We start from the raw sequence: 16,400 nt of genomic DNA on the forward strand, positions 1-16,400 counted from the left end.
TGGGCAAGTGAATAAATGTAGACCACAAAGCACAAGAACACATGGAGTAAAAACTGGGCAGTTTTGTGGAAAAAATGGAATCTAATTTACCGTTTTTATTTAGTCAGTACCAGGGCTGGACATACATTATACTGCAATGATAACAGATCTTTTGACTAAAATCTTCTTTTAACATAAGATGGGACAGTCACACATAAAGATACCAATTCATTTCATAATTACACAAATATCATTGGTATTCTTTTCATACCTTTTGTATCCTATCTTATTTAATTCTCACTTACAGAAGTAAATATATTAAAAATATTTTACAAATGTTTGACTCAACGGTAAGCCTTTTATCACTCTTATTCTTTTAACTTTTCCATTTAGTGAAAGACTTCATTATAGTAATAGCATCCATTATCATTTAAATAAAAAAATCCAAAATAATTAGATCAGATTATGAAGAATAAACTTACTGTCACAGATAGAAATACTTCAAAGAAAAATTGAAGAATTTAACACAGCTACTAACAGCAATAATAATGTGAACAGCAGAACAAAAATGACCTGACATAATTAGTATAAGATGAAAAAAAAAAAGATAATTAGAAGCATCAAAATATGTACTAGTATACCTTTTATCTCAAATATTAATATTTATTACATGTAGCAAATACTGAGTACGTATTTTGCAAATACATACATTTAAATTGTCTCCCTTCATTTATGGAACTTCATTACTGCAGGACAAACAAAAAAAATCCTGTATTGAATCTTGATATTAACCTATAACCACTAAATGAAGCCTTTCACACAACAGAGTATATAATACAAACCTTGTGTTAATTAAATACTGTGCCAGTCCTATTGTTTCCATGGTGCCAGTTATCGTTACTTTACGATCTGGGGCTCCTTCCTCTGCATTGGAAATTTTTATCATAGCACCTGACATTTGTCTGAAAAAAAAAAAAAAAATAAAAAAAATAAATACGATGTACTCAGAAATTTTTTCTCCATTTATCATCTATGCCTATGTTTGGATTTTAGAAATTGGAAAAGTCTTGTCAAATACTTAAAAAAATTGATTTGAATTAACTAAGAACCAACTAATAAAAAACAGTCTAAGAATTCAAAAATCCAATTTTTAAGAATGTTTAAAAACCCTAGGTTGAATCCTCTTAGAAGCAAGTACAACCTATCTAAAATCACCATTTAAGGGAACTGAGAAAGTCACCTAAGCCAATTCTGAGTAATTCCCAGAAAGTGATCACAATTAAATCTAAGACTTTGTTGGAATTGTAAAGAGAATACCTGATTTCATTAATTTTCTGACCCCCTCTACCAATGATACATCCAATCAAGTCATTTGGTATTGAGATCTCATGTGTCTGCTGTGTGTTTTGTGGAATGGCTGCAGGATTAGCAGGTCTATATGCCACTGGTATTCCAGGAGCAACTGGAAGTAAAGGTCAAGGTAAGCTTGGTCAAAAGTTATTGTTATAGCAAATATGAAAGTAGAGTTTTGAAGTCTGGACATGCTTGGTAATCCTCATAATCAGATACAGAAGGAAAGCCAAGGAGTTTCAGTTATGAAAGGGTTCTAATATAATTTAAAAGAATACATACCATCATAAAAAAAAATTCCCCAAATCTTGTGTATAGAGAAATTTGTAATTATTTTTGGCACATTATTGTAACATCATTCATGTTTGTAGCCCAATTCACTAAGCACCAGCAGCTAGTTGAAGAATATTTTTTATTATCACTTTACTTACAAACTTCAAATATAACTGATGCAATATGAATTTGGAAAGTTAATGATCCAATCTAGTTGATACCATATGTTCTCTATAAATTCCAATAAACAGATGGTACCGTATGATCTTTTTTTATCATCAGTAACATAGCTTTAGTGTCGGGTTAACAATTAGGTAATAAAAGCCCTAGACTATAGATATAAAGCTAGGAATTAACAGTTTTACGTCATCTCAGAAGGCTATAAGATTATATTTCAGAATGGAGACAGATTCCTTATGAACATTGGTTATCTCTTTCACCTGGTTAACGGTTGATGGCCTAAATTTGGCTGAATTTCCTTGTAATAAATTCATGAAAGTTGATTAACACAGGAGTTAAATTCTTCAACCCCTGCAAGATAAACTGATGCAAAACAAATAAAATATCTCACCTGGCATGTATTGTTGTGACGTAGGAATTAAGGGTATACCCTGTTGAAACGACATTTGACCCGTGACCTCCGTTCCCCGACACTCACCTGGAAGTAACGGTTGTGATGTAGGAATTATGGGTATACCCTGCTGTAACGACATCTGATGTAACTTGTTGATCTGAAATTAAAAAAAAAAACAACATCTTTTAGGCATTTATTAACATATTGATTAGATGTCAGCAAATAAAAAATCTTGCACCTCTGAATAACAAATCACCATGGGAACCTAGTTGAGTAGTACATTAAATTCTACATTTGACAACATTAACCCTCCAAAGATTCTGAGAGAAAATATAACATCATTTCTTAACAAGATTTCCTGGGTTGTCAAGTCTACAAAAACTAATCAAATTTCTAATGATGAAATCTTCCACTTAGAACTTGATCAAGTGCCATTTTCTCAACTAATTAATGAGAATATTCTCTGTTATACATGAAAGAGGCTTTTCCTTTAAACCTTGTCTAAATTAATGACGGCCTTTTGAAGTATATGAAGAAATTTTGAACAAATACATTGTAAACATTTTATCATTTAAGATATCTCTAGCATAAAAAATGGATCTTTCCACAAAAAATTATAAATAATTGACAAAGAAGTTTTCTTGTGGTTCATGGACCGATTAAGTGAATTCATTTCCTAAAATCTTCCCTGATTACCAGAAGATCAATTGACATTTATTTAAAGAGGGCTGTAACAGTTACACAGGATTATAGTCAAGTCAGGCCTACGTATCTTCCATTAATTTCAGTTCTAGCAAAAAATTCTTTCAATGGTATTCAAATTTTCATTTTCTAAATAGATGATACAGATAATAAAAGGTATAATTTCTGAGGTTTCAAATGTTGTGTTTATCCATTTGTAGTTTCAAATGTCATATTTTTCTAGATTATATTTTCAATATTGCAACATTGTTCAAGTGAACTGGATGAACTTGAGTTACATATTGAGGTACTTCTCCTTTAGATTCTAGACTTCTTAAGCATAAAAAATAAATGGGTATGTGTTAACTTGATGGTGTCATTTCTTGAAACCTGATCATATTTTTGTGTCATTTTCCACAAATTCACCAAGAGAGAACTTAGTGACTTCATTCGTTCATGAAAATTATTCAAAAAAATAATATTAAAGAGAAGATATTTAATACTATAATCCAAACGTAGGCTGTCTTCATCATTTGTTCACCATTTAACAATGTAATCATCTTCCTCATAAAATAATGCCAATCATAAAAAAAACAAAACATTTTCTCTTTATTTTTTTTCTGATGAGGAAATGTGAACAGAAGCCATGTCTATAAACCTGACAAAAGACTTTCAACAATACATGACACTTCACAATTTAATGAAGTTTTAAGTATGGGTTGATGACAGATATTTATACTGTGCTTTGAATCATAGGAATGGTAGGTGGATATATAGCCATTTTTGTCAGTGTCTTAAGTTTAGAAATTGAAAATAAATCTCTCCTTTTGTTTTCTATAAGTATGACAATGTAAGGTTTGCATTTCATTAAAATTCTAGTCAAACTTTATTGTACAGATAAATTTAATTTGGACTACACAAGATATTTATTTCCTGTTCTGTGAGACATTATAGTAAGGTACCCGCAGTAGATTAATTCACAATCCAGGAAACAATTGGATTGTCAATTACCAATAATCCCTAGATCTGATTGTCAACCCACAGACTGAGCAAATAAGGCCATGGTAAATAATTTTTTAAGTTCATCAACATTGATAGGAAAAAAAAAATGTCTCTAATTAGATTTGTTTTCAGTTTTAAAATAGAAAGAATGATTTTGCTTGATCACACACAAGAATGTTTTAACAAGAAGGCAGTGAATGTGAAGTTTTAAAGATTTGAAAAAGATACTAAGATGTCTCAGTAACAATAAATAATATAACCATGTCCTCAAATAACATAGAAACAGGAAAGCCAAGAGATTAGCAATGCTGCTAGAAGATTGGATTCCAACAAATACTGGGGAGATTCTACCTTATAACAGATTATTACATAGTTTGTTTGACATTTCTGGATGTAAAAATTTATTTGAAACACTATACAAACCATAGATAAAGACTAGCTTTAGAATTATTTTCAAGGAACATTTTTTAGATGATTAAAACAAATCACAAGTATGTTGCTTTTTAAATTTGAGCAAAAGTAAAATTAGGTCACCCAATGATCAATACCAATTTACTTAACTAACAGTTTTGACAATTAATTCTTCTAAATTTATAAATATTCCACACTTTCAAAGAAAACAAGACAACTCCATGAAGCATTAATTTTACCAGTTTATACTCGGGTATTTTTATTCAAACTTAGAGCCAAGCTGTACTTCTTTACACAAATTCTTTGTTAATCTAATAAAGGTACTAACAGCTTGGCTGGCAAATCTAATCTTTGACATGACTATATAACAGTACCTTTCTATCAGGAGACATTGTTTTATGTATTTTTCCAGCAGACTTTTGATAACACCTATTTTTGATAACACCTACTTTTGGTAACATCTACTTTTGATAACACCTACTTTTGGTAACACCTACACTGGTTTAAGTGATTCCATGTCAGTTTATCCTCTCTTACAGTTACTCTGTCACAGATTAACAGCATTTTTATCATAATGTATCTCTCATTTTCCTTTTTGCGTTTTTCTTTTTTTTTCGTTTTTGTTTGAAATACTTATCTTTGCTATCAAGAGATCATACAAACTTCATCCAAAAAATCATGAGTTTTAGTTTTGACTATATTTACAAGTATGTTTTATTTCTAAAATAAACTAATTTGATTTCATTATTGTAAAATGCAACGACAATAGTAAAATTTTCTTCATGTTTTTTTTCCTGCTAACTGTGAAGAAAAGTGAGGTAGAGAGCAATACATGTACCAAAAGTAATAACTACACGTACTAAGATATCTATAGACAACACATAGCTACATTCTACAGCAGATATATAGGGGTCCAAGCATTAGTCATCTAAGCTCAAACCAGATTGTCACATAATACATAAACATTTCCCTCAAAGTTTGTTTCATCATTCAACTATTTTAGCCCTTTAATTGTATAAGCAAAATTTATTTGCACAAAAAAGCATTTCTGAAAATTCCTTTAAGCATAAAACCAAGTAATTCTATCAATATAAATGAGGCTAGTAAAACTTATTGGCGTCTGAAGTAATATCTTTGAGGGAAATAAATAAATTGTTAAAAATGGCATGTCACTAGGTGCATATTTATGTTATTATATTTTTTACGTTTCCATTTTTTCCTCAATAAATTGAGAAAAAATGGAAAAACTTTTCTAACAGAATCCCAATAAATAATCAAATGCTTCGGGTATCACCAGAACTGAAATCATCCAAAGAAAATATTTTGGCTACTACAAGAGTTCATTTTCATCTTTTTGTTAAAATTTCTGAATGATCAAATGAACTGTTCGCTATATCAAACATACCTATGACCTAGATCAGCCTGGTTACTATAGCAACAACTTACCTCAGGTATGGTGAGTGGGATCTGTCCACCCGGAACTGTGTATGCCTGACCCCCAGTATAGATGACTGGCGGGATTACGGGCTTGGGACGGTATTGGATGGTCGCGCCCTTGGGAGGGGACTGTAGAGGAAGAGGAAAGGAGACCAAAGGTTAAAGGTCAACATCAACAGGAAGTCAGTTATAGCTACAAGTTTCGGTACTAAAATTAAGGAATTAAGCAGTATAACCATGGTAACATAGAAGGGAGACAGGCATTTATAAATCCCGAGACTGATGGCTGGAAAAATTTACAGAATAATGTGCTTTATCTAAGAAAATATCTATTTCTTATCAAAATTAATATGAACAGATAAAAAACAAATTAAATTATAAAAATATAAACCTGTGCAGAAACTACTCACTTTTTATACATAATACCAGCATCTTGATCTTACATAATGCAAACAAAATAAAATTCTTTGAAGAGAAATATTAAAGGTTAATCTAAACATGATTTTTCTCTGTGAACCAAATTTGTTACCAAAATCGATGTAAAATGTAGTACTGCACAAGCTAGTTTTAAAATCCTACGTGTTAATTCATGCTAGTTCTTAAGCATTAGAGATCTTAAGGATGCCTGTAATATTTATTTATTAAGTATCTTCTAGTATTATTTTTTATTTATCTTCTAGATTTGTCATTGTTTTATACCTTACAAATACTGCATAACATTTTCTACATTAATTAGGATTTAATAATGAAGCAGTGGTAGAAAAAATATTCCAAGAATAAAAAAATAAATAAAAGATAATCTAGTCTAGTCTTGAAAACATTATATAATATTCTAAAAAAGGCAAAAAAAACTTACTCTAAAATAGCCAAAAAACTTATCTCTATCATACCTTTAAGGACAATATTTTGAATTATTTGTCTATTCTTTACAAGAGTGACTTTAAGCAAGTTTAAATAGATGAGATAAATGTTTGAACTGTAGTCATTATGAGAAGCTATATAAGCATCAAGACAACACAACATACCTCTAACATGATATTACAGATATTCTGAATGCAGGCAGTAATAGCATCCGCTGTCCCAGATACTGTTACGGCTCTCTCTGTAGAGTTTGGCAGCATTTCTGATGCTACTTGAATTTGGGCACCCGTTGTCTACAAAAATAAGAAGAAAAAATGCTTTTAAGGCCTGTTTTATGGAACAATAAAAGTAAATAAAAAATACTGTGGTGCAAATGAAAATCAATGGAATTAAGTACAGATCTACGAAAAAACCAGGTAGAGGCTTATAATGGTTGATTCGTGCATTTCTTATTCCCAAATATTTTTTATTGTACATCCTTCTGAAGGCCCATAGAAACTGTATTAGGAAATATAAGTGCAAATGAAAGTGGTCAACTGGAGATATTAAAAACTTAAAATTGGTTATGTTCTACTACAAAAAAGTACAGGAAAATTTCAAGCAAAAATTTTTACACTATAACCAGTCAAAAACATTTCACAATAAATATGAGATTCCAAATATTTTTTGATTGGAAATCCTTCAGTACGCCTCATAGAAACTGTATTAAAAAATAAAAGTGCAAATGAAAGTTGCCCACTGGAGATATTAACAAAATTTTTGTTATGTTCTACTACAAAAAAGTACAGGAAAAGTTCTCACCAGAACTTATACACTACAACCAGTCAAAAACCATTTCTTGATAGCAAGTCCAAAGAAAGACAACAAATGTTTTTATACAGTTTCATTGATTATCTTACTGATATGATGAATACCCCCCTGCCTGGTTTTTAGGCAGAACCATACTTAAGTACTGCTCTTGGCCAATTAAATACTTTGGACCAGTTCATACCTTTTCTGATTTGAAATAATAGTACATTTTAACTCCATCTGGTTTTGAAAAGAAAACAAAATTAATGTTGTCTTTTTTTCACTACAATCTAGCCATCAGGAGATTATAAATGAAGAAAACAAATTATTAACAAAATGTCACATAACTATCTGTTTTGTTATGAAGCTACTGAGGATCGTAAAAAAGTAATACAAAGATTAAAACACTTCTGGAAAATATCATTAAAAATGCTGGCTTCAGAAGCAAATGCCATAACAAGAAAAGACAACAACAGACATGTCAAAAAAGGTATGTAGAAGTTATTACAGTATGTCAAACAAGTAAATTTTATTTTTAACTGTAAAAATTGTACAATGTACTTCACAGAGAGTTCATTAAAATTCAAGACTCAATACCTCACCCAATTGAAATATCCTCTTTTTTGTGTGAAAGATAAATGATCAATAAAGACTTAAGTAGCACTCCAGCTAAGGATCATGCAAAATGTGATTCATGGGTAAAAAGCCTACATATTTTTATTTTTGATATTTTGTTTGAAATGTCATAGTAAACAGAAATTAACATGTGGTTTATCATATAACCTGTGCTCTTAGGAGAAAAAAATTGTATTGAATGCACTGTAGATTTCAAAATTAAGGGAGATAACTCTGTAAATGAAGCTCAAACACAACAGAATCTACTGGATTTTCAATGTTGATTATCTTCTAAGAGCAGGCAGATTTGAATGAATAATTACACATTTCATAGTATAGACCCATAAAACAACTTAATTACAAAAATAAAAATATGTAGCCTTTTTTAGGGTGTATCACATTTTTCAGATTTTGCATGATTCTTACAAAGACAGCTACTTAATACGTTTCTTTTCAAAATCTCATGTCATAAGGTAAAATAAAATCTTCTTACAATCCATCAAAACCTAAGAATAGTTCATCAATACTTCATGCCAAAAAAAACGAAAATACTCAAAGTATCAATCTACCCAAGTGGTAAGATGACACTGTTTAATAATAATGTGAAAAAACTCTAGCTTTTAAGTCTGAGAAGGTCACACACATAAATAATACGTAGATATAACACCACTTCAGGAGATGAAATAAAGAAAAAAAGAGAAGAATTTAAGCTGCTCACAATTCAAAGTACTATGTAACAATTAGAGAGACAAAGAATTAAGATAATGAAAAACAAATGTTAAAACTGAAGAATCAGAAAGATACTAATCATCTGATGATGAACAATATGACTGTTAAATTAAGAAACAAGTCAAAAGACACAAAGGAACATTGTAATAACAAGACATTAAAATCGAGTGATGTATTCTGACTTAATAATGACACATTTTTTTAACTAAATTATAAGCAACACAGAATGATAACATTCCAGAAGTTAGCATGTGAGTAACATGAGATCAGTTATCATATAAAGCCATCTACCTGGACCACGTATAAAGCTAAAACTGTAAATGCATTCCAGAAGTTAGCATGTGAGTAAGAGTCATCAAGGAAACCAAGATTCCAGCAAAAATCAGAAAAATATATTCCAAGGACAAAAACAAGACAGGAGAAACAGACACACAACCAGATAGGAGAAACAGACACACACAACAAAACAGGAGAAACAGACACACACAACACGACAGGCGAAACAGAAACACACAACAAGAAATAACCAAATTAACATGCACAAAGAAAGAAAAGTAAATTAGCAACCTGGACTTCACTAAAAAAATATCAAAGCTATCCACCTGGACATAAGTAAGTCTAAAACCGTTAAGGCATTCCGGAAGTTAATACATGAGTTACATGTAGCCAGTCATCATATAAAGCTATCTAGCTGGACATAGGTATAGCTAAAACCATCAAGGCATTCTGGAAGTTAATACATGAGTTACATGCCCCAAGTCATCATATAAAGCTATCTAGCTGGACATAGGTATAGCTAAAACCATCAAGGCATTCTGGAAGTTAATACATGAGTTACATGCCCCAAGTCATCATATAAAGCTATCTAGCTGGACATAGGTATAGCTAAAACCATCAAGGCATTCTGGAACTTAATACATGAGTTACATGCCCCAAGTCATCATATAAAGCTATCTACTTTAAAGCAGGCAAAGAACAAAGGTATTAAGACTGAAACAATAAAGGTAATGGCTAAGTTAATTAGTGATACTTGAAAATGTCTCAGTTATGAGGGATTAATCAGGATCAGCTGTCGATAGCTCAATATAAATACCAAGGCATACCATTTTTTCATCCCATAATGTTTATGTCCATCAGCTTATTTTTACAAGAGCCATAATAAACAATGGCAATAATTATAGTAAACATTAATAAAACATGACCAATTAATACAGATAATACTGAGGTCACAAAACATTCCACATACTGAGTCAATTATGACAATTTGGTCAGCATTTACAGATATATATAAACCCTGGCACTGCTCTTCTAGCAGAATATGACAGCAATATAAACTATAGAACACCCTCACTTACATGCAGTACTTAATGATCACTGTAATTATCTACACATGGTTGAGACAATGTTGTTAAATTGGTGGATCCTGAGGTGTATGGGAACAACTATGTCAAATTGCCATTAGAAATATAAGAAAGGGACAATAAAAACATCTTGGACCCATTACTGCTGTAATAACACTGAATAAGCTATTAGCAGATAAAAAGGAAAAAATGTTGCCTCAAAATGTTGACAAAGACTTCAAAGACAATATCACAACAAAGAGTACAATTGTTATGTACTGTTACAACTAGAGAAGAAAGTGAGAGACAACCCTAACTGAACACCTAAAGGTAGTCTACGGGCCTCATAAGAGCCTATAATTACTGACTGTTGTCAAGTGCTAATATTCTTTCCATTCAGTATTCTCAATGCCAACCAACTTTTATCATAAAATCTTGACAATAAGCTCTACTCCACTATTTACTGTGACAAGAAATGGTGAGTTATCTTACATACAATCTAGAAGATAATGAGTCAAGTCATATCCTCCCCCAACCCTGTAATAGAATGATGAAGCTATCCATTCTACTATCTAGACAATATACTTTGTCTTCACAAGTCTTATCTTCTAGAAAATGAGTTCTGTGTCACTGATGGCAGATCACAACAAGATTAAAAAATAATTACTCCTCAGAACAATGATTATTGTATATCATAAGTGTAAGTATGGTATACCCATGAGTTAAGAGTAAAACACACTGTAGGTTTCAAATTTTATCAGTTATGTACTATGTTAAAACTGTTTTAGGTTACCTTGGAAGTAACTTTATTATCAGGATCTTCCATCTTTGTTACATACACTCTCTGGAGTATATGAAAACTGAATGAATGGACAAAAATTCAAGTAAAGAAACTTGCCCTTCTATCTATTGCCATTAACCACCTAAATCTTTTATAGAAACAAACACAGCACATTAACATTACTTTAATCAAAACAGGGCCAGCTATTACTAACAATAGCAAGATAACCATACATTACTGACTGCAAAATACATAAGCATGAGGTGGTAACAAGTAATATTGCAGAACTAACAGGGGAAGTACAGATTTTAAGCACTGCCTAACTTACCAGGTAGATATAAATAAAACTTTGCCAAATTCACAAGGAAAATACAAAATAAAAATTTTGCCTATTTTACAGTGTTTAGTGGCAAAATGAAACTTTGCCCAATTCACAAGGTAAACATAAAATAAAAACTTTGCCTTATTGACAGAGCAGACACAAAATTAAAACTCTGCCTAACTTACAGGGTTAAGTAACAAAATGAAACTGACTAACATACAGTATAGAAACTGTTCAGGTAGAAAAGAATTTCTTGGTAGAGATATCAGACAATAAAGACATTAACTAATCCTCCATGACAGCCCTCTATATAAATGATTACATAATGACGAAAATTAATTATCCCAATTATCTAACCTACTTAGTTCTTATCTTCTAAAACTTGCAAATCATAGGTAGTGAAGATGAGGGGGTGACACATCTTTATATATCTGGATTACATTTAATTAAAGAAAACAAATGGAATAGCAATTTTGTGGGCAATGAAAACAGAATGAAGTGATCTTAACTCTAGTTAATTATAATGATTAACAACCAATATAGTGATAACATTTTTTCACTAATTTTCCTAACAAGAAAAGAATAACTGCAATTATGTTCCTTTAGTATGAGATACAAGTTAAACATAGTGTTTTTCTATTGCCAACAAGAAGTAGAAAAATTGAACTGATCCTCAAACACAAAAGTTGCTTTACAGTAATGAAACAGACATCCACTGTAAGTCAAGACCACAGGTACTTTAGTACTGATCTTAATGTATCTGCTTAATATTTGTTTTATTCTCACTTTTTATTCTTGCACAACTTGTTACATGTTTCTCTTATGATGTTAATGACCTGAACCATCAAGTCAATATAGATGCATTAGAATAGATTAAGCCGTTGTCACCAGCGATTCATCAGCAGACATGTGTAGTGCATTATGATAGAATGTTACAGAGGCTGCCAACACTAACACAGTTAATGACAAGGACCTACACATCCAATCAGTCTGTCATAATAATTCTATACAGAATTCCTCTCGCACCTCAGTTTTCACATCAAGAATGCTTTTATCCTAACCGCCATATCAAGTAAGCAGGTTTTTCCATCTTTCCACGTATAAACACACTATGGTTTTCAATAAGCACTAAACATTATCTCAAATTGTTTGCCAGTATGACACTTACATAACAAACATCGGCAAGCATTAATGACATACAGGGTCCAGAAAAACAAATTTTCTAAAGTTGAAAGACTGTGACTTCATAAAAAATCAGCAGCACAGAAAAAAAACCCTAAATTTGCAACCTATGAAGAACTGATACAAAAAAACACTAAATCTGTACATGCATAGATATTTGAAAAGGTTTTACCACCATTTCTTAAAAAAATTGGTCCAACAACTCTTGAAGTTTCATAAAATTCAGTGAAGCAGATTATATATAAACCAAACTAAAAACATCTCAATGTCTGAAAATCTTGAAAAATGATTTTAATTAAACCACAGAGATACGGACAAAGAATAAACTGTATGTCCAAACAACAAATTGACAGGGCTTAAAGAGGCAATCAAATTAAAAGATGTGATACTTTAAGTATCATCAACAATTCAGAGTCCATCTGATTACATCCTACAGTATAGAGACATCAGGTCACAGCACCCAATGGTCTATGGAAGACAGTTGGAACAAGCTTTGGTCAAGAGTAGGAAAGCCACTTTAAGCAATGCTGTTTAAATCTCTGAGAGATTGTTCACTCTACTGATCAAATACAGAACATTTTGAACACTTTGCCAACTAATGCCTAAATACCTCCATAAAATGTCCATTATACCAGGTATATTACATAAGAAATATTCTCTTGTTTAAGTGTGAAATCATCAGGATTGGCTGACAGCAATATTGTCATAAGAATGTTACAGTGATGTAATTTAAGATTCAGATTTTTTTTATCATTTTCAACACCCTTTGTTTGCCAGAACATCTCAGAGAACAGATTTTCCAATTTAAAGTAATACTAGTATTTCAAAAAAAGTGGCATAGTTCTCAAACCATATATGATAACATGGTATCTTTAAAACCTTTCAGAAATCAAAGAGCTCAAGCACTGTTGCAGAGCTGCAATTCAGTGAAAGGACATATGTTCAGAGCAAAAGCTAAGGGACAAAACCTGCAGGGAAACCTTTCACTTCAGTCAATATCATCTTTTACTTTGCTGGTTTGGTAAGATATATTATAAGCATGGCATTCATCCTGCAAAAGGACTGATGTCAAAAATAAGCATCAATACAATTCTAACTTACCATGTCAGTTTCCTTTGGAAAAAACAAATCAGCTTGAACTAAAAATAAATAACATTGACATTATGATACATATTACAACACTCATACTAAAAAAGGCATTCCATCCTTACCTCCCTAATTTCCTTAATTTTGGAACCTCCCTTACCAATCAGTGATCCACACTGACTAGCGGGCACAACCAAACGTAATGTAACGGGGGGTTTAGGCACTGTTGGTGTATTCTGTAGGTCCTGTAAAACAAAGGCATTCTGTAAATCCTGCAAAATATAAAAAGGGAACAAACTGTCAATCACATGCTCACTCATGCAGAAACATAAACTAATATCACAATGCAGTGCTTTGTTAATACAATCATATAAAAATATTTTGCTTTATTCAATTCTTTTAAAATGCTCCACTGGGTACAGCTAGAAATGATCCCAGAGAAGTAACTTTGAACAACTGCACAAGCTTGATTCATTTTTTAAATTGTTCCTATCACGACTGAAAGAAGTCCAAGAACTTGAAAAAAATTGAAATTTGACATTTACTTATTAAAGGCTGATATCCCTTAATATTATATTAGATTTGTATTACCAAATAAACAAAATAAATTACCTGTCTAAACCAATCCAGTTCTTTATGGAGTTTGGTTTAGACAGGATTCACCATAGAAGAAAACAAAATTTCTGTTCGGAACCTTGTGGTATAACTTGCATACTGAAACCAAATGTCTGCAGATGATAAGACGATATTGCCATAACATTACACAACCACAATGGGTATCATATAAAACTCATTGTAAACTCAATAATAAGCTAATTTTTTAAAAAAATGTTCTAGAAGTTTTTCAGTAAAGTAATCACAAGCACTGCATTATATTTACTGCATTTATTTTTGTCAACCAAGAAATACAACTATCAAGTCAAATCATATCAATTTAGACATCAGGTTGACAAATATATATGCAGGTATAAAATAAACAGGTATGTGTAGATGTCTGGATTGTATGTGTATTAAATGCAGGTCATAATCAACTCCATTTGTGTGATAGGTAAGGGAGGCAACCCACATTTGTTGTAGGCAAGCAAGGTTCAGGAAAGGATGACCCTATTCCATCCAAGCTAATGTGCCAATATAATTGTTGTCAATTCATTTACTAATTATAAAAACAAAAATATGTGATATAGTGAACAGTAAAAGAATAAATGACTTAACAGACCATTTATAAAAGTTACCAAATTTAACTGAAAAAAATATACATGACTTTAAACTCTTGTGTGCAACAACTGATATGAAACTCTTAAAATATTTGTGAATACATTCTGATAAACTATTGCAAGCATACCAATGGAAAAAGGAAGGCTAAAGGTTAAAGGTCATTTCAAAATCCAACCTTTCCACTCTAAAGAGAGAACTAGGGCACTCGACTTAAGTTTCAGTAAAGTAACTAAGACTCAAGTCAGAAAAGGGAGGTTATAACAAAATCTTACCTCTTCAAACTTTTTACAAATAAATGTGAATGCTTTATTTATACATTCCGTAGTTCCTGTCACCGTGACAATTCGTTCTGGACAAGATCCATCAGATATGTTAATTTTAGCACCACTCTGAAATAACAAAAAAGTTTCAAAACATTTGTAAATTTTCCTTTAAAATTTGCTTGTTTGCATTAATGGATGGCTTTTACAATTATACATATCTTTATTGCTTGTAAAATTAATGAACAAGATCATGAAAATATTATCTTTAAAATATTGAAAAATGCTATACAATCATTGTAATTCAATTGTGTTGAATACGTCAAAACAATACAGATAATTTTTTTTAAATGAAATTCATCAGAAATAATGGATACAGATCAAATACATAAAATGTACTACCATATTTCCTACATCTTTTAATAATTTAAAGATCACAAGCACTGGTTTTCTTATTTTTATAATCTCTATAAATATCACATTAGTCTGAATACTGGTATAAACAATGGTAAAATAACAGGCCATTCAATCTTCATTTTTTTGCAAAACAGAAACAAAATAATAATCTCTGATAGGCCAAGGTGAAGAAACCCACATTTTTTAAAATCTGAAATGAATAAGATATCTGAAGTTTACTAAAAATGCAGGGATTAAACATGTTTAATTTGATTAAAAAAAGTTTTTGTCATTCAATTATACTTACATCTTCCCTGAATTTCTTTATATTATCTCCTTTCTGTAAAGTAAAAATATACAGACTTATACTAGAATCATATAATGGTATTTATTTTATAAATAGCAGTGCTTTACCAAATGTTCCCAGTGTAAAAATATTCACAAATTAACACTGTGAAAAAAATTCAGTAATTTCATTTTCATACTTTCTTCTACCAAAATGTAACATAATATTGAATATCATTCCGCAATTCACAAAATTTAAAATTTATGTTGAAAACAGTAACAAATAATGGAGGAAACCTATACAGTTCATACAACTTTGTTACTAATCTCTAGAAGTAAAATGGTCTCCAGTGGCATGTATGACATTGAAATTAAAATTACACAAAGTCAAACATTTACTGCAAAAGTCTAGTCACTGGACACTGTGTTTCACAAGAATTGGTGCTAATCAGATTTATGAGTAAAACATCTTCCTGTGTAAAAATACTGAGAAAAAAAGACAAAAATATATTTCTACATGATAAAAGTGTTTAAAAAAGCAATAAATAGAAGATTTTGCATTGTAATGCAGCATTTCAAGATCGCGGAAGCTTTAATATACTTAATTGAAGATATCATTCCTGATAGACCCAATTATGACACCTTCAATGCTAAGGAATTATAGAAACATTTTACATTGAGCTTTACATTAGTATTCAGAGTCTGGCCTTTGAAGATTCAATCCAAAGAGCTTTGAATGGTGTTACATGTAATAAAGGCTACTTGGTATTTGGTAGTTACTTTAATAGGGCGATAGACTTCCTAAAAAATGAACATTCCCTAGTATAAAATG

At 31.1% G+C, this 16,400-nt stretch overlaps 1 protein-coding gene across 13 annotated transcripts in view; it reads right to left on the reverse strand.

The window, feature by feature from the left end:
* The window catches only part of LOC148610906 (poly(rC)-binding protein 3-like), a 101,164-nt gene that overhangs the window by 7,105 nt on the left and 77,659 nt on the right, over nucleotides 1-16,400 (reverse strand). For 9 of the 13 annotated variants that reach the window (XM_088590807.1, XM_088590806.1, XM_088590809.1 and 6 more), the window contains 8 exons: nucleotides 15,591-15,623; nucleotides 14,900-15,016; nucleotides 13,538-13,684; nucleotides 6,733-6,861; nucleotides 5,717-5,836; nucleotides 2,174-2,333; nucleotides 1,297-1,441; nucleotides 822-941 (listed from right to left, as the gene is read on the reverse strand). In XM_088590807.1, the coding sequence (XP_088446933.1) occupies nucleotides 822-941; nucleotides 1,297-1,441; nucleotides 2,174-2,333; nucleotides 5,717-5,836; nucleotides 6,733-6,861; nucleotides 13,538-13,684; nucleotides 14,900-15,016; nucleotides 15,591-15,623 (971 nt within the window). The remainder of the gene's footprint in view (nucleotides 1-821; nucleotides 942-1,296; nucleotides 1,442-2,173; nucleotides 2,334-5,716; nucleotides 5,837-6,732; nucleotides 6,862-13,537; nucleotides 13,685-14,899; nucleotides 15,017-15,590; nucleotides 15,624-16,400) is intronic. The other 4 variants (XM_088590815.1, XM_088590816.1, XM_088590817.1 and 1 more) reach the window with 3 other exon arrangements.

The sequence above is a fragment of the Perna viridis genome, chromosome 7 (genome assembly GCF_037379345.1).
Source record: "Perna viridis isolate PV_CMFRI_1.1 ecotype Kerala chromosome 7, ASM3737934v1, whole genome shotgun sequence".
Classification (NCBI taxonomy): domain Eukaryota; kingdom Metazoa; phylum Mollusca; class Bivalvia; order Mytilida; family Mytilidae; genus Perna; species Perna viridis.